A 22,421-nucleotide genomic window follows, 5' to 3' on the forward strand; every position below is an offset into this window, starting at 1 on the left:
AGATATCACGGTAATATCGGGAATTCTTTTGACCACGATAATCTAATATCGTGACACCTCTGAATCATTTTCACCAGAATACTAAGAACTTCATATTTGTACCTGCACACTTATTGTTTATGAATACGACACGTAACTGATGTGTTGCCAAGTAACACAGAGTAAACGCCAGCATCAGAACGACTGTTGTTATTAGCAGTTATTGATCACTGATTTATAAACCGTTAATAAAAATTAGATTGTATTCATTAACCCTTTACTAAGGCTTATGGCTATGGCTTCAGATGTTTTTTAAAGCCAGACCGTCTGTTTGAATGCGTGGTGTGCTGTCAATGTTTTAATACATGACAGCACTAGAAAAGAGTAATAAAACACAAATAAGATTGAATTTACCCTGAGCAATGTGAGAGAAGCATATTTTTGTACACTACACTGTCACCTTGCGGCTAATATTGGGTACTGCAGAGCTTGTGTATTTTGCATTGGGCTGATGAGGCAGCGTTGATTAACTCTTTGTAAATTAAGAGGCCGGGTACAATAAATGGTTTCAGTATTTTAATGCAAATGTAAAAAGTCGAACAAGTCGAGGGACAAGCTTACTCAGTGACTCACTGATGTTACATGTGTATAAAACAAATTTAAATAGTAGCCTAAGTAAAAACAGTAGCAAAACAAACCATAGCAAAACATCACACACTTTTTAACTTACAAGATCATTTCAGATCAAAAGGATTATATTTTACAACAGTTAGGAGGTCAACCTTAAGATGTTTTTTTTTTTTAAATAGACTAGCACAGGACACAATTTATTCAAAAATGATGTGACAAAAAAAAACAATGTGTGTGTGCAGTTAATGAAAGCTGAAAAACCGGTAACTGTCAGACTTGACAGACACTGAGACTACATTCCTCCAGGATAAGAGAGGAGACGGTTTTAAAACTTTGTTTTGTCATTGTTCAACGCAAAACTATGAAAATAATGCTTTTTTTCCCACAGATTTCGACATCTCTCTAAGCATGTGTCCTTTTAAACCCAAAATCTAATTTAAGGCACACTGAGGTACTATAACCAGCTGCATGCAAACATAAAAATAAAAATGTCATGTCAGAGAGTCTGTCCAAAAGCAGTGCTTTCCAAGTGAGCACTGAAAGGTATTTGATATACTTTGCCTGGTTTGACATTCATCAACCCAAACTTTGCTTATGGATATAGAAAAAAAACATGGATATTATAATAGTATTGATCAGGGCTATTCAATTAATTTGGGTCTGGGGCCAGTTCATCAAACTGAAGCAAAACAAGGGGCCGGAGAATATGACTAACCGTAGTAACAAATAAAGTAATTAACACAACAATTGGTAACTGAATACAACTTTTTCCTTCGAATAAATAAAACAGACTTCCCCATGAATTCACAGTGCTGTTCTCACATTTGTCTTTATTAATAGACACCAGCAATATCACTATCACTATCAAATTGCACTCATTTGAGTGACATGAAATAACAAAAAATAAAACCAAAGTGCATGTGTAGGCCTATGTTGCAAATTACATCACTCAGGTTAGGTGAACAGTATTACAATTACATTCATAGGCTATAACTGAGAAATTGCCTCAACACCCAACAAAAAGAAAAAGTGCAAGCCCCCTTGAGTGTGGAAATTTGTCTTGGCTGACTAACTAAATGGGGAAATTTTCAAAAACTGCCTGCTTCAATGAGTTCTAGACCCCTCATTCAAAGTCTGTCTCAACATAACACAGAAAGGGTCCTTCACAAATCTCATCACTTCACTGGAGATGCTGAAATTACCAAACCTGATGGTAGAGTTTTTTTTTTCAATGAATAGGCCTAATATCGGACATTTAAGATTGCACTCATTTCAGTGACATGAAACAACAAAAAATAAAACCAGTGCATGTATGCTGCAAATTGTACATAGGTGAGCAATATTAGAATTACATCCATAGTCTATAACTGAGAAACTGCCTCAACAAAAAGAACAATAAAACCAGCAAACAAACTGGCATATTATGCCTCTGTTTATATTAAACAAAATAACAGTTTGTTGCATGTAGTTTGCCAACAGTGTGCTATTTAATGAGAGAAATGGCATGTTTTTGACTGAGCGAGAGCAGTGAAGTCAGGTGTATATGTTGTCAGGGCAATACGCATGCAGTGATGCAGATGCTGGTCAGTGAGTGATATGCGATTGTGAGTTTTAATTGCATTCATGTGTGAGAATGATGACTCACATGTGTATGTTGAGCCAAACATTGTCAGAAGAAAAAGTGCAAGACCCCTTAAGTGTGGAAATTTGTCATGGCTGACTAAATGGGTCCAGAATTTTTCAAAACCTGCCTGCTGAAATGACTGTCGCAAGTCATCTGATGACTGCATGTCAATGAGTTCTAGCTGCAAAGACCCCTCATCCAGAGATGATACCACCTCCTTTCCTTTCAATGCAAAGTCTGTCTCAACATTAACACAGAAAGGGTCCTTCACAAATCTCATCACTTCACTGGAGATGCTGAAATTACCAAACCTGGTGGCAAAGTTTTTTTTCAACGAGTCAATAAAGTTTGGCATCAGCTCAGCAATTTGCAGGCCAGATTGCCTCAGTGTGGGGAAGTGGAGCATCTTTCCAGAACAAAGATCAGCAGAGAACAGTGAGAGCTTTCTTTGAAAAGCGTGAAGTTTCTCCACAAGTTCCGCGGCTGTTTTACCTCTGCCCTGCAACTCCATGTTGAGTTGGTTCAAATGATGGAAAACGTCACTCAAAAAGCAAACAGTAGCATTAAACTCATCATTTTCCATTAGTGCCAGAAACTTGCCAGCTTTTTTCAATTTCGAAGCCTTGAGAAACTGCACAATCTCCTCTCTTAGTTCACTAAACCGTTTCAATGCGTTGCCTTTGCTAAGCCATCTAATGTCATTGTGAATGAGCAAATCTTTATATTCAGCAGCTGTGTCCTTCAAAAGCTTACGGAAAAGGCGGTGCTGTAAACTGGAGGTGCACCGGATAAAGTTTATAATTGCCATGACAGAGTCCATGGTCTGTTTTAACTCACCACTGAGCTTGGCACACAAGAGGCTTTGGTGAATGAGGCAATGTAGCGATCTCAACTGAGGAGCCACGGCAGCCATCCTCGCAGCGAGCCCCTGATCCCTGCCCGCCATGGAAGGGGCACCGTCTGTCACCAGCATATTGATGTGCGCTAAATCCAGGTTGTTTTCCTCAAAGAACGAAGTAATTTTGGTGAATAGAATTTCACCAGTAGTGTGCCCCTCCATGGGAATTAGTCCAAGCAAATCCTCGCGAAAACATTCACCATCAAAAAATCGCACATAGAGGCACAACTGTGCAATATCGCTGTTATCTGTCGACTCATCCACAGCCAAAGACATCACCTCGGCCTTCCTCAGTTTGTCCAAAAGCGTCTCGAAAACGTCCGATGCAAGGCACTCGACTCGCCTCATATTTGTAGTGTCAGATAATGGAATTTGCTTGATCAATTCGACTATGCTTTTTCTGGTTTTCTCATCTGCTACAATCTCCTCAATGGATGCCAGCATACACTCCTTGACTGTCTCAGAGTCTGTAAACGGCCTTTTCTTTTTGCCCAATATCCATGCCACTCGCAAAGATGCTGCCGTTGTCCTCTCTTGATCCGTCCAGGCCCGAAACAGTATGCGACGTCTTTGCTCATAACCAGATGTAAGCCCCAATATCCTCTGCCTCCGGGCAACGGAGCCCGGTGGGAAAGTAGTGTCAAAGTTAGCATGCTTTGTCTTAAAATGCCTTCTCAAATTAAACTCTTTTGACACGGCGAGGCACTCGTTGCAGATTAGGCACACAGGTTTCACATTGACCTCAATAAACGCATATTTCTCTGTCCATTCTTTGTTGAACTGCCTATTCTCTGAGTCAACTTTCCTTTTTTTTAAGGTAGATAGAGACATTTTGTCTTGTTGCTGGCCTAGAAAGTGTCAAAGTGACAAGTTTGAGCGGTCCGTCAAAATATATTTCCGACCAAAACAGGTAACGTTAGGACTACGAGTAGATATTTAATTGTAATGTAGGCCTACTGGCCACCATGGTTAAATTTTTAAACGGACTCCACTGTCCATGAGATAAATAGGCCTATCATTTGGAGTGGCAAGTAGGCTATATTGTGCAAAAAGAAAAAATGGATGAGTTGACAAATAACATTTATGGTGCACAGTTGTGTCTTTGTGCCATTTCTTTGTGGGGAATATTTTCGCATTTCATGCACCAAAGAGGCGGCAGTGTTTTAGAACAACCTGGATTTGGCGAACGTCAGTAACGTTATGATGTGCACGAACCAAGGTACACACCTAACATCCACAGAACATAATTTAAAGGCGCCACCTATAGGCAAATGTAGGTACAACACAGAAAAAAATCTATCCGCTCGTTATCACTTTCCCCGCTGACTGTTTACAGACGTATCTGCCGGATTTGCTCATGTAATAAATTACACTTCGAGGGCCACTGCGGGGCATCTCGCGGGCCGCATCCGGCCCGGGGGCCGCCATTTGAAGAGCCCTGGTATTGATCATGGTTTCAGTGAGTTGACCTCTATGATCTGCTGCAGGATGTTGTCTATGTCCGTGGTCTCCAGACTGATGCCAGCGAGGTCCAGTTGAGGCAAGAGAGCCGTAAGAAGGACCAACACGTTGTTACGGATACCGCGAAGGCTCTCCTGTGGTGATCTGATTGGAGAACAGCTTCATCATTATTCAAGCGATTAAGCATGTTCAGCCACTCAGGTGAAAATGGACAGAGAGAGAGAGAGAGAGAGAGAGAGAGAGAGAGAGAGAGACGTACAAAAAAGGACGTTCGTTTTTTGGATGTGGCAATAAAACAAACATCCGCACAGACGGCATCTGACATTCATACTAAGACTGTTTGGATTCGTTTATCTGTTAGATTGTACGTCTCTGCACGCAAATGTAAAGCTGCCAGCTACAGGAGATGATTCTAAAATCGCAGACACTACACCGTATGTATACACAGACAGATGGTCATCTATGAAACCACCTGTTTGACATGCGTCATGTGTGTCTGGGACTCCCACCTGCTGTCTTCACAGGCCTCACTGTCACTGGATCTCATCCTGCTCTGAGTTTCTGACTTCTTCCTGGGTTCCTTCTCCTCCGGCTGCTCCTTTGACCCACATAGAGCTCTCTGAAGTCCTGGAGCCTGGGCCGTGCTACTAGACGACGTAGAGCTCTGATGCAGATACACAAGGACAGTGGGAGATTATAGAGAAGTTGCCATTAGACCTTCTTTGGCATGTCTGGACATGCTTAGATGTACTAGATGAAAACATTTATGTCAAACATTTTATGTCTCATCAGTGGGTTGTTTTCTTTTTTTTTTTTGTTTGTTTGTTCATATGTGATGATTGTGGTCACAAGCATTTAAAATGTTGTTAAGCACTGATTTTCATACACCACATTAAGCGCCGTTAGAGTCATCATTACTTAGGGTATATTTAGCCAGCAACAAATTTAGTGTCATTTTCCTTACAGTGAGATGGTTTGCACTGAACTGTTAAGCAAATTTTAAACCACAATATTCTGCAAAAACATTAATGAGATGTTTCCTTTAGCTGGGTCAGTGACAACTTGAATGCTTGCTATACTGTTGAAGTCCACTGCTATGTATGAGTGAGCGCATATGATTCAATTTACAATTCCCACTGCGATTTGTCACGAGCATGATGAGCCTGAAATACTGTGCATAAACTCTGCTGACCTCAGCCGTGTCCGTCTGGCAGCCGACCTCTCTGCTGGCTGTGGAGGCAGGTGGTGTCACCAGGCCTCCGTCTGGCTTTTCAGTGCCGCCACCAGCAATGGTCATTGTGCCTTGAGTTATCTTTGTGATTTCCAAACCTAGAAGCCTCCGTAGCCTCTGGGCTTCTTTCTCCAGCCCTGCCAGCTTCTGAACGTTAGCTTCCCGGTCACTCCCCTCGAGAGACTGAGGTCTGCTCCGCTGTCCTTCTGTTCGACTCAGCGGAGACACCATCACAGTTTGGGTGGAGGGGAGTGAATGGGTCCAGGTCAGGTTGGTGACGACTCGCTGTGCTGTGTCACCCGGTTTCTCTACTCTGCTGCTGCTGTCCTGCTTTTCGCTGTCTGAAGACAGTGTCTCCGGCACGTTTGTTTGTTTCTCAGGCCTCACCGCTTCTGCTGCATTTTCTGAGTCAGGCTGTTGTTCGTCCAAAAGACGTAGCTTCTTTGTCACACAGTACATTAATGATCCCGATTTCCTTTTGTAGCTGTAGAAAACAAAAGCACAGTGCGGAAAATTAACCTGCAGGCACTTTGAACAATTAAAAATCTGTGTAGCACTGAGCATTTCATGGGCTTTATTTTGTTGTCAAAGTTGTGTTATAATAGTATAATAATGCAGCTGAAAACAAAGACATCTCTGACATTTTTTTGGATTATTTTCTGGCTGAAAACAATGCAAAGATGGTCAATCAGAACCCAATCATAAAATAACTTACTCTGCCTTTAGGAATATAGTATTGTCGCTGTATAATTGGGAAAATGAGAATGCTAGTGAATTAAAAGACGTTAAATAATTGAAAGGCTAAATAAATAATACAAAGTATAATGTTTTTAGATGACCACATTAGCTAAACTCTCAGCAATATTTTCCAACTCTTACCTTCACCATCAATCCCAACCTGAGCTTTTTTCATGTACTACTTTTATTTTTTTTAATCCAAAATTAAAAGCATGTCCAGAGTAATGTGAGTAATTATTTTAATGGCCAGCTCAAATTAAGCAGCCCGTCACAATGTCTCCGCACTGGAGGACCACCCTCGACTTATTTGGCTCAGTGCTCTCAAAAAATTATATAACTGTGAACAAAGTGAGGTTTTTAAACTGGGCATTTAAATAGTCTGTGGAGGGAGAATGCTGGTTGTTGTACAAGGACATGTCAGTATCAGTGATTTTAGCTACCTGGAAGGCAAATAATAATGAAAAACACTGACATAGTAAAAAAAAAAACAAAAAAGAAAAAAAAAGTCGAAACATTTCTGTCTATCTGTGATCCTGCTTAAAGGAGGAAAAAATACAATGTTAAACCTGCAGATGAGAAAAGACAGCCTTGACTTGCATGAAACACAATCTACCTTGACGTGTCTGCGTTCTCTCTTTCCATCGACTCCATGTTTGTGTCCTTCTGTTTCTTTCTTTGTTTATTTTCAAGCCCGAGAACATTTGTCTCATTTTCCACATGCACCCGTCCTTGAACCCCGTCTTTAACGGCTGTCTCTCCTCCAGCGAGTTTCTGTTGTGTGTGTGCATCATCACTTGTGTGTGTGTCTGAATCATAATCTCTCTGTTCTTGTTCTATGGTGTCTTCCTCTGTCTGGCATTCATCTGGCGTTCTCACAGACTGGAAGGTGGGCTGCCCGGGCTCTGATGAACTGCGTGAGAGGATTTGATGTTTATCGACTTGGTCCTGCAACGCACACACCTGTAACACAAGCAATCGAGCACACTTACAGTGTTTACAGTCCAGAAGTATTGCAGGGAAACAGTACTTTTATCAAAAGGAAAGTTGCCTAAAATGTAGAACTTTTCACGAACCTCCAGTGATTTTTCTCGTTTTCTGCTTTTGGGATGTTCTCTGCAAGAAGAGAAATTTAAGAGATACTAAGACAGGCAGACATTCTATATATGGTCAGGTGAATGGGAAATTATATTTTATAGATAAGGTGTTATCATGAAAATAATATCCACTTGCCATTTAAGTGCACAATAACAAGTTTTGTCACTCAGTTTTACTCATTTATAATCCCAAACCCTTGGACACCTGAGATGTATTACAGTGTGCTATAATTACAACCATTAAGAAAACTGGAGCAGGTCATTTCTGATTGGCTGTTTTGTCTAAAATCGGTTACTATGGAATTAGGGAAGCACTGGAATAATAGTATGTAATGCAGCCTACATACTGTATAGTCTGTACTTGATTAGCTTGCAACTTCGCTATGTAGCTAATCTCTGCCAGCTTGGCTATCTAAACTAGTTAGCTAATCTGATGATTCCAGTTTCTAACAAGCCATCAAGACCCAGTAATTCAAAATAATGTTTATATTTGATGAGAAACATTTTTGGCTCAAAATTGACACACTGACAACCAAAAACAGAAGAACTGACTAATTTCTCACGTCAATCCTTCTTTTTCTGGTCGTTATAAGTCAGAGTATAGAAAACCCAGACTTTTCTCTCTTCATCAGTCACATGGGCAACCACCGGAAGAAAAAGAGTGTGAAACTGACAGATAGAGACCACAAAATGGCACCTGAACCCGCAGGCATGCATACAGACGTGCATAAAGTGTAGAAGTGTGAAACATCTGTCCAGTTATAAATTCTCACATGCACAGTTTAAAAGGTTAAGAGAAATAGGAACTTACTGCTTCTTGTGGTTCTTCTGGTAGCTGGGCGTTAACAACTCCTCACTGTCTTCTGCTTCCTCTGGTGCAGAACAGCTTCTGAAAGACCAAGAGACTGGTCTTAGCAACTCAACTACTGCTAAAGTTAGGCTCAGAGCCTTCCTGTTGCAGCCCCAAAACACGCACATACAAATACAGTGGTCTCCTCTGTCTTGAGCCCTTCGTGATAACTTTCAACTGGCAGCAAACAATATTTTTTTGTGCAATTTAATGGCTAAAGAATAATGACATCACCTGTGTTTAGACTGGTTCCACAGGAAACACTAATTATGTCTGCCTTTGTGAAAATGATGGCTACCTGGAGCTCCAGTCGCCGTTGGCATCTTAACACCATGAAGACGCCCCAAGCCTTAGGGGCAAGTGTGTCTTTGTTATTCATGAAAATACTGTAGAAATAAACACCTGTAACGTGGATTGGGGTTCTGGCTGCAGGTCCAGCTTTCAGGAGCCACGTTGTAATGATTTGTGGGGACGCTTCGCCACTTGAGGCACTCTTCACACTGTAACCACATGGGAGCCCTGTAAATACAGACATATAGGTGTGGAAAATGTCAGTCAGAGGCAGCGTTGGGCCCAACCCATTTTTACAACCGGCCCACCCAAAACAGTGAGGAGACTATATATTTTCTTGACACACTAGCACAGTCCACGTGGGCAATTCATAATACAAAGGCTGTTCAGCAGCAGGAAAAAACCTGTTTGAGAACTCTACCCAGTGTTCTCGGCTAGAGTTAATTAACTCGCTGACTTTGATTTAGAAAAGGCTTTTAAAGAGGAATCACGTCAGTTTAGAATGCAGTCAGTGTTTAATTTTATATCTGCAAATGGATTTGCTATTGAGACTAGAAGAACCTGGAAAACAGTGCAGGCCAGACAGGAAGTAGCGGTGGAAATTCCTGCCTGACTTGATTGTATCTATGCCTTAAAGCAGGGCTCTTCAAATGGCGGCCCCCGGGCCGGATGCGGCCCGCGAGATGCCCCGCAGTGGCCCTCGAAGTGTAATTTATTACATGAGCAAATCCGGCAGATACGTCTGTAAACAGTCAGCGGGGAAAGTGATAACGAGCGGATAGATTTTTTTCTGTGTTGTACCTACATTTGCCTATAGGTGGCGCCTTTAAATTATGTTCTGTGGATGTTAGGTGTGTACCTTGGTTCGTGCACATCATAACGTTACTGACGTTCGCCAAATCCAGGTTGTTCTAAAACACTGCCGCCTCTTTGGTGCATGAAATGCGAAAATATTCCCCACAAAGAAATGGCACAAAGACACAACTGTGCACCATAAATGTTATTTGTCAACTCATCCATTTTTTCTTTTTGCACAATATAGCCTACTTGCCACTCCAAATGATAGGCCTATTTATCTCATGGACAGTGGAGTCCGTTTAAAAATTTAACCATGGTGGCCAGTAGGCCTACATTACAATTAAATATCTACTCGTAGTCCTAACGTTACCTGTTTTGGTCGGAAATATATTTTGACGGACCGCTCAAACTTGTCACTTTGACACTTTCTAGGCCAGCAACAAGACAAAATGTCTCTATCTACCTTAAAAAAAAGGAAAGTTGACTCAGAGAATAGGCAGTTCAACAAAGAATGGACAGAGAAATATGCGTTTATTGAGGTCAATGTGAAACCTGTGTGCCTAATCTGCAACGAGTGCCTCGCCGTGTCAAAAGAGTTTAATTTGAGAAGGCATTTTAAGACAAAGCATGCTAACTTTGACACTACTTTCCCACCGGGCTCCGTTGCCCGGAGGCAGAGGATATTGGGGCTTACATCTGGTTATGAGCAAAGACGTCGCATACTGTTTCGGGCCTGGACGGATCAAGAGAGGACAACGGCAGCATCTTTGCGAGTGGCATGGATATTGGGCAAAAAGAAAAGGCCGTTTACAGACTCTGAGACAGTCAAGGAGTGTATGCTGGCATCCATTGAGGAGATTGTAGCAGATGAGAAAACCAGAAAAAGCATAGTCGAATTGATCAAGCAAATTCCATTATCTGACACTACAAATATGAGGCGAGTCGAGTGCCTTGCATCGGACGTTTTCGAGACGCTTTTGGACAAACTGAGGAAGGCCGAGGTGATGTCTTTGGCTGTGGATGAGTCGACAGATAACAGCGATATTGCACAGTTGTGCCTCTATGTGCGATTTTTTGATGGTGAATGTTTTCGCGAGGATTTGCTTGGACTAATTCCCATGGAGGGGCACACTACTGGTGAAATTCTATTCACCAAAATTACTTCGTTCTTTGAGGAAAACAACCTGGATTTAGCGCACATCAATATGCTGGTGACAGACGGTGCCCCTTCCATGGCGGGCAGGGATCAGGGGCTCGCTGCGAGGATGGCTGCCGTGGCTCCTCAGTTGAGATCGCTACATTGCCTCATTCACCAAAGCCTCTTGTGTGCCAAGCTCAGTGGTGAGTTAAAACAGACCATGGACTCTGTCATGGCAATTATAAACTTTATCCGGTGCACCTCCAGTTTACAGCACCGCCTTTTCCGTAAGCTTTTGAAGGACACAGCTGCTGAATATAAAGATTTGCTCATTCACAATGACATTAGATGGCTTAGCAAAGGCAACGCATTGAAACGGTTTAGTGAACTAAGAGAGGAGATTGTGCAGTTTCTCAAGGCTTCGAAATTGAAAAAAGCTGGCAAGTTTCTGGCACTAATGGAAAATGATGAGTTTAATGCTACTGTTTGCTTTTTGAGTGACGTTTTCCATCATTTGAACCAACTCAACATGGAGTTGCAGGGCAGAGGTAAAACAGCCGCGGAACTTGTGGAGAAACTTCACGCTTTTCAAAGAAAGCTCTCACTGTTCTCTGCTGATCTTTGTTCTGGAAAGATGCTCCACTTCCCCACACTGAGGCAATCTGGCCTGCAAATTGCTGAGCTGATGCCAAACTTTATTGACTCGTTGAAAAAAAACTTTGCCACCAGGTTTGGTAATTTCAGCATCTCCAGTGAAGTGATGAGATTTGTGAAGGACCCTTTCTGTGTTAATGTTGAGACAGACTTTGCATTGAAAGGAAAGGAGGTGGTATCATCTCTGGATGAGGGGTCTTTGCAGCTAGAACTCATTGACATGCAGTCATCAGATGACTTGCGACAGTCATTTCAGCAGGCAGGTTTTGAAAAATTCTGGACCCATTTAGTCAGCCATGACAAATTTCCACACTTAAGGGGTCTTGCACTTTTTCTTCTGACAATGTTTGGCTCAACATACACATGTGAGTCATCATTCTCACACATGAATGCAATTAAAACTCACAATCGCATATCACTCACTGACCAGCATCTGCATCACTGCATGCGTATTGCCCTGACAACATATACACCTGACTTCACTGCTCTCGCTCAGTCAAAAACATGCCATTTCTCTCATTAAATAGCACACTGTTGGCAAACTACATGCAACAAACTGTTATTTTGTTTAATATAAACAGAGGCATAATATGCCAGTTTGTTTGCTGGTTTTATTGTTCTTTTTGTTGAGGCAGTTTCTCAGTTATAGACTATGGATGTAATTCTAATATTGCTCACCTATGTACAATTTGCAGCATACATGCACTGGTTTTATTTTTTGTTGTTTCATGTCACTGAAATGAGTGCAATCTTAAATGTCCGATATTAGGCCTATTCATTGAAAAAAAAAACTCTACCATCAGGTTTGGTAATTTCAGCATCTCCAGTGAAGTGATGAGATTTGTGAAGGACCCTTTCTGTGTTATGTTGAGACAGACTTTGAATGAGGGGTCTAGAACTCATTGAAGCAGGCAGTTTTTGAAAATTTCCCCATTTAGTTAGTCAGCCAAGACAAATTTCCACACTCAAGGGGGCTTGCACTTTTTCTTTTTGTTGGGTGTTGAGGCAATTTCTCAGTTATAGCCTATGAATGTAATTGTAATACTGTTCACCTAACCTGAGTGATGTAATTTGCAACATAGGCCTACACATGCACTTTGGTTTTATTTTTTGTTATTTCATGTCACTCAAATGAGTGCAATTTGATAGTGATAGTGATATTGCTGGTGTCTATTAATAAAGACAAATGTGAGAACAGCACTGTGAATTCATGGGGAAGTCTGTTTTATTTATTCGAAGGAAAAAGTTGTATTCAGTTACCAATTGTTGTGTTAATTACTTTATTTGTTACTACGGTTAGTCATATTCTCCGGCCCCTTGTTTTGCTTCAGTTTGATGAACTGGCCCCAGACCCAAATTAATTGAATAGCCCTGCCTTAAAGCATACAGATCAAGGGAAAGTCTCTATAAGCCATCCAGCCATCCAAAAGGTATTTCCTGAATTCAAATTAAATCACTGTTGCAGGTAAATACCAAGCTATCTGAGCATTGAAAATGTTTTAGAAAAAGAATTTAAAAAGTGTAATAATCAACCATTCAAAACTAAAGTCATCAGGCTGCAAAGACTGTCAGTGAGCAGAAATACATTCACTAAAAACAATATTATTAGATCTATTTTCAAACTCTCTCAGCAAGTCCACATTAGTGTACCTGAATGTGTCCGTTCAAAAGCTACACACAGGAAAATATTTCCTGTTAACCCGTGTATATTCTCTCGTTCTGTGTACAAGCTCTTTTGAAGCTCTCTGCCTCAGCATGTTTAATCTACTGTACTGTCAAGTGAGCAGCTCTGGGAACAGCGTCTCAACTCTCAGGTTTCAAGCTCTTGTTTCATGCTATTTTCACTTTCATTTGAATCGACAACTTCCTGCACGAGAGGTTTATCAAGTGACCTGCATCTAAAAGGCTTGCAGAGCTTGCAGGACCGTAGAACTTTCTAAACGCGTTTCATGGATTTTACAAGTCGCGAAGACACTTGTAGGCGAGGAGAAGAATATTCACTACTTGCACAGCTATTGTCAGGAAACAGACAACACTCACTTGTCATCGTCAGGCTCATCTTCGTTTTCATCTCTGTCTAGAGCCTGAAACTCTCGCTCTCTGGCCTTCTTCTCTGTCACCTCTCTCCAGTAGTCATTGAGTTTTAGGCCCAAAGCACCGAGAGTGAGTCTTGAGAGAAGAAAAAGGAAAAGACAGTCAATTTCTTTTAATGATTTTACTTGAGGTCGTAAACACAACAGCGCAAGTAAGATATTAGGCATATATTTCAAGGGTCTGTCTCATGGTGTGGGATTTCAGCTGCGATCAGCTTCCCTGCTGTAAAACACTCTAATCTGATGCCACATATGCAGAAAATAATGTAAACATATTTACACCGTGCAGCATTTTCATCCCTTATCTGCTGCTTGTCAAACATTCACCTGATCTGCTAGTTATCTCCGTAATCTCACATGAAGAAAACCTCTTGCGTGTTTGTTTTGCATGTGTGTGTTGTACCTGTATTCTTTGGTGTATTCAAAGTCTTGTTTGTTGTGAGCAGGTTTGAGAAAGTTACACTCGATGATACCGATGACTCCAACTCCTGCCCTTTGACCTGATGTCTGTGGGACATTAGGAATTAAGTAAAGGCAGGTTTCTATTAATATTACATTTGGAGGACTGCAGTGTGCTCATCATGCGTAGGAGATTCCTTTTCCTCTACCTTCAGCTGGCAGCCCACTTTCTCGTAGGCTTTGATGAGCCGGTTCTTGTGGTACATCATGATGCCATAGTGGTCTTTGTTTTTCAGGCTCATCCCGAAGGTCACCTTCACCTTCTCTTTCTGACAGACACCGGTTAAGGTTAATAGTGCAGGACGTTGGTGTATTAATGCAAATTAATGACAAAATGAAAATTTAAATGACAGGGGGTAGTTTAATAGCAGTATTATGGGGAAAATTGTCTGAAATTGAACTGCACGTGTAGTTGTAGATATAAAATAAAGCAACATTCTGCATCTGAAGGGTTTTTATCTTGCCTCAGGTTTAGTTTGGGAGATCTGGTATTAAAAGTTTTGATAAATATGAACTGTAGAAAAATAAATTAACATTTTCGGAGCCATCTATTTTTGCAGTACATTTGAATTGTGTTGAAAAGCCTGTTTGGTAAATCCTTAACCTTCGTCAAAACCTTTGAATCTTGCATTGTGCAACATTGTGTGTGAAGCACTAATAATGTCTGTAGTAGTTATTATGCAAATACAATACATGAGCACATTCTTGCTGATGTAATAATTTGATGTTAGCTTTGCAAACATGTCACGATAATAGCCAGCAGTTGAACTGGGTGTGGCCTGCATTCAACAAATAAAAAAATGCAGTTAGAGGAGACGTTAAAGAGTAGAAATATTTGAGTTTCAATCATCTTAAATAACTAATATAACGAATACAAAACACTACATTTGAAGAGTCCGGCTCTTGCCATGGTTCTTTATATTCCAGCTGTGTGTTATGTGTCTTTTACAGACTTCCACAAAGGACACACCTGTGTATTCTTGCTCATAGCTTCTCTGGTAAGCCTTCCCTGTCCTCACTCCTGTCTCTTCGAGATGCACTCTAGGAAAGGACATAAAGGAGTTGAACCCCACAACTCAAAAGTGTAACACCATCCACACAAGCAGACAATGGTGTAAGGATACGCTGAAGTGGGGTTTGTACACGTCATGCTCAATGTGTTTGAGCCTCTTCGAAACCAGTTTAGCAGCAGTCTTCTTCCCTCTCAGAATAATCTGTGTCCTCGGCTTCAGGTACAAGATACTGAGGTAGGCCTGAGGTGATCAGAGAAAGAGAAAGAGAGAGAGAGGGAGAGAGAACGTAAAAAATAAAGACATTTTAAATTCAGAACACCAACTGCGCACGACATCTAAACAGAAACCTTAGAATGATTCTGAGATTGTCAAAATACCCAATGTGGTTTACAAATCATTAAGGATTTGAATCTGGCTTTTACATGAAACTGGGGCAGTGTTACCATTAAACCACAGCTACATACTAGGTAGTAAAAAAATGCTCTGGTTTGTGCTTGAAACTGGCATACACACCCAGCCACTCACGCACTTTTGTATGGGACTTATATTTGCTATGTACGGTAGGGACTTACCCAAATCTTAACCACAACCACTACATCTCTTACCTTGACATCTACACACTCGTATATTGACATCAAAATCATGTAGACTGTTGTACAAACAGCTCATACAAAAAGCAGTTTCACTGATAAAGCTCCAGTTGAAAGGATTTGAAAGCTCCAGGACAGCTAAATGGACCTTGCGTTAGTACTGTTTTGTTAAGTGCTGTTTCTGAGGTCACAAGTGAACTTTCAACCATTTGAGAAGTGCTCAGACAAATGGAAATATAAACAACTACTGCACAATTCCACTACAGATGGGCAAAGTCCTTCTCTGATAGGATCGAAAGCTTCAGAACAGCTACTGAATGGACCCTGTGGTGTGACTCAGTCATTAGCACATTTATACTGAAAGTGCGGTATAATCATTTATCATACTTAAATCCAGCATATAATTCCTGGTATGATTAATAATACATTTATTTGTAGGCACTTTTCAAAACACCCAAGGTCACATTAAAAGGCATAGAAAATTAAAGCACAGAAACAACACTACATTAACATTAAAACTATTTCAATGTATAAAATCATTGAAAACGGAGAAATTGGAAAGGCTGGAAAGTAAACAAGTAAAGCATCAGACTGAATATGCCATTTTAAAGAGATGAGTTTTGAGATGTGCTTTGAAAGTGGAGAGGAAATCAATATTACGGTGGTCTGGAGGGCAGGGAAGGGGGACAGAGCAGCTGAAGGTCCTAAACCCCATAGCGGTCTGGCAGGCTGACGGAACAGCGAAGTGAACGGAAGAAGAAGACCTGTGGGAGTATGTGTTCATGTGAAGAAGTTCAGAGAGGTAAAAAGGAGTGAGGTTATGGATGGCCTTAAAAGTGAGAAGCAGAATTTTGAAATCAATTCGGTATTTGACCGGGTGCCAGTGGCGCTGCTGGAGGACAGGAGTGATGTGATTAACGGAGAATGTTCTGGTGATGGTGCGAGCGGCAGAGTTCTGGACCAGTTGCAGTTTACGGATGGACTTCAGAGGGAGCCCAAAAAGCAGAGAGTTGCGTTAATCGATACAGGATGTGATCAGTGGCGTGAAGGTGATCGATATCACGTAAATGAAAATATTGTTGCTGTCCGACGAAAGAAACGTACCTCCACTTCAGTTTTTTGACATTTTACATTGTAGGGCAAGTCCGCATTCCTCCCTAACCACTGATGTGTTGGGTATTAATACGACCATCAGTCAAACATCAGTCAAAAAAATGCTCCTGGAAAAAACAAATTTTGGAGATACCCAGACTCCCAGACTCTTGACTCAAGGGGAGAGAAAAACTGAGGTGTTATCGATATTTATGTAGAAGGTGTCAGATTTTAATCGGGTTCATTTTGTGTCAATTAGGAGAACGCCAGTTTTGTCACTGTTTTGTTTGAGAAAGTTATCTGGAAGCCATGTTTTGATTTCCTGTAGACAATCAGTGAAGGACGGGAGTGAGAGGGTACAAGAGGGTTTGGTGGACAAGTACAGCTTTGTGTCATCCACGTAACAGTGGAATTGGATGTTAAATTTGCGAAAGATGAGGCCAAGAGGAAGGAGATAGATGATAAACAGAAGGGGACCCAGGACAGAACCCTGGGGAACACCGGTAGTGATTAAAAATGTATGGGATTTGAAGGTTTTGAGTTGAATGTACGATGTGCGTTCAGAGAGATAAGTTTTAAACCAGTTCAAGGGTATGTTTGTGAATACAATAACTATTGCAAACACAAGATCATCACCGCAAATGTCAGCCTTTACACTGGACAAATAAGATCTACAGGATAGAAAGCACATTACTGTACAAAACAGGAACAGGGTGCCGTTTTGTCAGCAGAACCTGAGCAGAAGCTGTCAGAGTTTCTTGCAATATAAGGAGAAGGAATAGATCAGAAGAAATGTCAGGAGAGGAGGGAGGTCTAGTGACAATGTCTTCATGTGATGGGAACAGGCAGGCTTATGTCTGATTACACAAGTCACATAGTTTTCTCTCCACTCACCCTGAGACTGTAGTGCATTTCTGGGATGTTGTGTTCGGCTCTCAGGGATCCACTGCTCCTGAGACCCTTCTTCAGCTCCTCGATCTGAATCGGGGGCAAACGGAAGTCACTCTCATCTGTCTCAAAGTCAATCTCTGGCTTGCCATCTTTGGCCCTTCAGGACAACGTCAAAGAGAGCATGTGTTAAAATAGGCAAAGGCACACTTTTTAAATCACTGCTCTCAAACTAGTTTTTTAAGAATGGATTTTTATATGAAAGATTTTCCAGTTGTAATTTTGTTTTGAATTTGTTATGCAGAACCTTGACAATAATGATCACAGTGGAGAGCCTTTATGACTCCAGTGTAAAGAGTAAGTGAAAAACATGAACATCTCTCTTGGCGGCAATTAAAGCAAAGAGATGTTTGCTTAGAAAAACCGCAAGGAAAATTGCCTTCAGACCTTTCGATATAATTTTTTCGGCACTTCGTATGATGAGGGTGTGAGGGTTGGTTCTTGAACATGTATTGCTTTGCACACATTTGTATAAAAGCACGCTTAAACAAATATCTTATGAGTGTTCGTCCTTATTTGCCTCTCTGAGTCTGCGTTTGCATATTCATTAAGCTCACATGCTGTACACAAGACATACAAAAAAACCTGTAGCTACACTCAAACCAACAATTTTTGCATGAACTCAAGCTACATGAACTGACCAACATTATAATAAATATGCTTATTGGCTGAAATACTAGTTTACAAATTCTGCCTTACAGAAGCTACCACTACTTTTGAACAATTTGTCTAACCAAACTTTGAATTACTAACATGCAGGCTGAAAAAAAAATCTCTTATCGTTTACTTTCAACCCAAATTCTGCACGAGCAAACGTATAACTCAGACCTGCGGATGTTCCAGATTAATATCTTGGTGCCTTTTTTGGAGAGAATGGAGTCAAAGTGTGCATGTATCTGATCCAGGGACGTGATGATGGAGTTTTGAAGGATGGCTGCCAGACTGGCCTCCGAGTCCTCAGTCATCACCAGAGACTGTGACAATGAGTTAAGGTCAGGCCTATTTGTATAAAAGTCAATCACAATGTGACTAACATCTTGATAATTTGCAGTAATTGCACCAAGGAATCATGAAGACGTCCACAAACAGAACCACAATCACACATAAATAACACATCTTTGTATTTGTTCCTTCTCACGCCCTAGTCTATCATGAAGGATATTGGTTTGTTGGTTGAAGGGGACGATGGGAACAATGACGGCCTGGGCCTTGATGTTTTCCAGGTAGGTCTGAGACAGCATTCCCACAGTCTGGCAGCCACCATTCTTGGTGAAGATGAGCGCGTCGCGGCCCAGACGCATGGAGCCAGACTTAAAACCGTTCCCGTACACGCCGATGGCTTGCTGACTGGCCTTACTTGACCCCTTTTCTGTAAAACCAAAGCTGGACATAAGGGTGAAAGGGAGGGTGAGAAAGTAAAGGTGTGTGATTGTGTGTATATTAGAGATCATTACTGTAACTAAGTGTTATTTTTATTGCAGTACAACTTCCAATAATAAACAGTCATGTTAGTCATAGTCATAAAAAGTAACAACAGTCAAACAAAAGGTGTCCTCATGTGGCTTGTTCTTGTGCACACATACTATATGTGTACACAATGCATGCATGTGTTTCTCACCTGAGCATCTTGTGTAGTTTGTTGGGGGTCATGCCGCTGCCATTATCAGTGAAAGTTAGACAGGGGTGGCCGGCTTCCTCTACTACATCGATCCAGATCTGTTTAGCGGATACGCCGGGATCGGAGGCATTGTCTACAGCACGAGCGAAAGAAATCAATTAACAAAAAGGGAAAGAAACATGAGTGTGGGGTGGGTTTCTCATTGACCGAGTCAGTGTTTCTGCTGAGTAGTCTAAGAGGAAGGAAGACACGCATGTATGCATTCAGGCATGATTCTACGTCTTAAAACCTGCTCGTCTGAGATACACGACAATCTCGCACTAAAGATTTTACCTGGAAAATTTCAAGGATTTATTATAATCCAGATCTTATTTTTGAATAGTTTCGTTTGGCCATTCAGTTGACAGTTTAGCCAAACCATCAAAGACAGCAAAAGAAATGCTGTCATTGATTCCTCATCGTACAGGAAAACTGCATACAAACGACTCCCTAATAACTTGGCATTTCATCCGGGGACACTGCCTTACGCCTTGTGTTGCGTGCCTGATAAGCATTCACGTCAGGTCGCATCGGGTCGTATCTGCACCTGTCACTTTTCCCACGTAATTTTGATGGAACCAGATCCAATCCGTGTGACAAAATGCCTTGACAGCTGAGAATCCCAATCTCATGCAAATGCTAGCTAGCTAACGCTTGTCTTATTTGTGATGTGAAAAACAGTAAATTTATCATATTCAGTGCCCCGTAGTGCTGTTTTCCAGGCCCCTGTGGTTGTCATATTTCATGGGACCCATGTGAGTGCAGTTGCCACGGGAACGCAGCTGCTGAGGCTTTGGCCATAGGGAAGTGCGCGTGGTTTCATCTAAAGTGGTTTGGAACAACAGTGCACAAGGTTGCCTCATCACTATTTGGATAAACCTAAAAAAGTTGACTATTAACACCAGTCTTCGTCCAATTCTGAGTTCAAACAGAGATGATATTTGTCATTTAGATGCACTAGTAAGTAGCAATCGTATCACTGCAATGTTCTACTTTCCTACACATTGCCTGCACTCAGAGCTTCTGACTCATTTGCAAGCAAAAGTCATGTTTTGAGTCATAAAGGAGCTCTAGAACTGTTGTTCCAAATACAGACTATACTTCTGCATTTTTGTTTGTCACTTTTCGCATAGTAGTCGGGTGTAATGCAGGACTTTTACCCAACAGACTTGGGTGCGCGCCCAGACGTTCCAGTTATTTGACTTATTTTTACTTAATGCACACAAGTTAATTTGTGTCACATAGGGCCTACATAAAGTTACATTACGTAAAATTACTGTCACTGTCACGAAGGCGACTGGGGTTTGTGTCCTGCGTGAAACCAAAAGTCAATCCTGATTTTTTTCAACTTATGTATGCGAGTTACTTAACGTATAACATACATAACTCATGTATGTAATGCCACTTATGTACATAATATACCTAACTTAGATCATATACCTTATTTTTTTTTCATAAACCTAATCACACACACTTGTCTCACGGGACTTCCACTATTTATTCTTGCTAAATTGACTGTGAATTGAGAATGTGTACTTTTGATGCCTCATTGAGGACTAAATGCTGACACAGTGAACAGTGGACTGACTGGTCTATTACACGCTATGGCACCAAGTGGGACTCTTTGGACAGCATGTACAATACAGGTACTGATGTAGAAGGACAAAAAAAAAGCTCAACATTTCTAGCAGTTCTTCTCCTCTCCTTGCTTGACACCACTAACGTGTATAAAATCTATCCAAGCCATCCCTCGAACGCTCTCAACGGACACATCACGCAGAGAGAAAGCGGTGATGCGATACACCAGAGCGCGTCCACTTTCACACAGCAGGCTTCACCTCCCACTGTTGTTCATGCTGCAGTTCAGCAGCCAACAGACAGTCGGCACGTCTGCACCAATGAGAGAGCACAGAGTGGGGAAATGACAATGTTGACAGCCCAGGAACAGACGCGGTATCACGTGGAGGCGCAAATCATCGATCGATGGTCGCAGTTCTGATCCACACTTTGTCCCTTATAACACATTTACGCGACAAAAAAAAAGCTACGGTGACTCCACGCAAAACTATTCACCAGTGTCTGAGCATGAGAAATAAGCTGTTAGATATTAGGACAATCCTTGCCATATCCATGAGAAAACCGAGAACGTAAAAATGCTAATAAGCTCGCTTGTTTTTATTCAACAACACAGCCCAGTTATAACCACAGCGCCCCAAAGCCTCTCGTCTGCCACAGTCCACACACCGTGAAGCAGTAATACAATCGCTGGAGTAAAGAAAGAGGAAGTCCATTTGGTCCATTTTAGCATCAACACAGTACACTTAAAAGTGCGAGAGCGCGAAAGACGTGCACGACACGAAACCACGAAAAGTCGCAGCAGCAGCAACAAGTCGGAGCGCCAACGCGCCAGCAGGTGCACGCAGATGTGCGCATTCAAGCTTCTGTGTGCTTTTTTTTTTCTCCATAACTTGACCCACCTATTAATTCGGCAACTGCGCTGAAGGGCCAGGTATGACTTGTGGAGTTGCTGTTCAGGAAGGAAGGACTCATCTTGAAAAGAAATTAAAATCAAGTTTCATTTGTCAGCTGTCATTCTCCCGCCCCCCTCCTGCAGTAAAAGTCATTTTGCAAGCAAATAAGCACAGAATCCACGTCAACATGCCGAGACATGACACAGTAGTGAATACATACGGAACTCAGGCGAATCCCATGCTCGCTCAGCCTCGCCATGTTTCGCGTCTGACTGTTTTCTCCTGTTGTCTTCTTCTCTGCGCGCAGGCACGTAACAAAACGCCAAGGGCGGACCGTCCTCGCATAGGAAGTCAAGTGACAGATGAAGAAAAAAAAAAAAAAAAAAAAAAGAAAGAAGAAGATTTCGCAGTGTAACTTTAAACGGCGACTAGAGCGTTTCTCACCTCTCACCTTATCTTGCCAACTTACTGACAATGCTGCACTTTTCAAACACTTTTCCCTTCCATATCAGCTTTCACATGGAAGCAATGTCAAAATAAAAGGACAGGTCTCCTTGCTCTGTTGTCACTGTTATCTCTTTGGGAGGCATTAATAAGGTATACAATTGATGAACTAATGAATTAAAAGAGTAGTTGTTGGGGTGGGGGCAGGAGAAACTGAAGTGCTGGTACAGGATTTGAGAAATAAACTTGTCACCCACATTTCGAGTGT

The 22,421-nt window shown here is 41.6% G+C and overlaps 1 protein-coding gene across 1 annotated transcript; it reads right to left on the reverse strand.

The window, feature by feature from the left end:
* Positions 1–542: 542 nt before the first annotated feature.
* On the reverse strand, positions 543–22,061 carry zgc:152774 (uncharacterized protein LOC553526 homolog). The gene is made up of 18 exons (XM_046405261.1): positions 21,930–22,061; positions 21,716–21,788; positions 19,200–19,332; positions 18,744–18,964; positions 18,410–18,557; positions 17,528–17,681; positions 15,063–15,191; positions 14,088–14,207; positions 13,883–13,986; positions 13,427–13,555; positions 8,908–9,024; positions 8,467–8,544; positions 7,635–7,674; positions 7,175–7,521; positions 5,785–6,307; positions 5,102–5,256; positions 4,583–4,736; positions 543–1,247 (listed from the first exon to the last, which is right to left on the reverse strand). The coding sequence occupies exons 1-18, from the start codon at positions 21,966–21,968 to the stop codon at positions 1,245–1,247; spliced, it is 2,667 nt and encodes an 888-aa protein (XP_046261217.1). The 5' UTR covers positions 21,969–22,061; the 3' UTR covers positions 543–1,244.
* Positions 22,062–22,421: the final 360 nt, after the last annotated feature.

This window comes from Scatophagus argus, chromosome 12, assembly GCF_020382885.2.
Source record: "Scatophagus argus isolate fScaArg1 chromosome 12, fScaArg1.pri, whole genome shotgun sequence".
NCBI lineage: Eukaryota > Metazoa > Chordata > Actinopteri > Scatophagidae > Scatophagus > Scatophagus argus.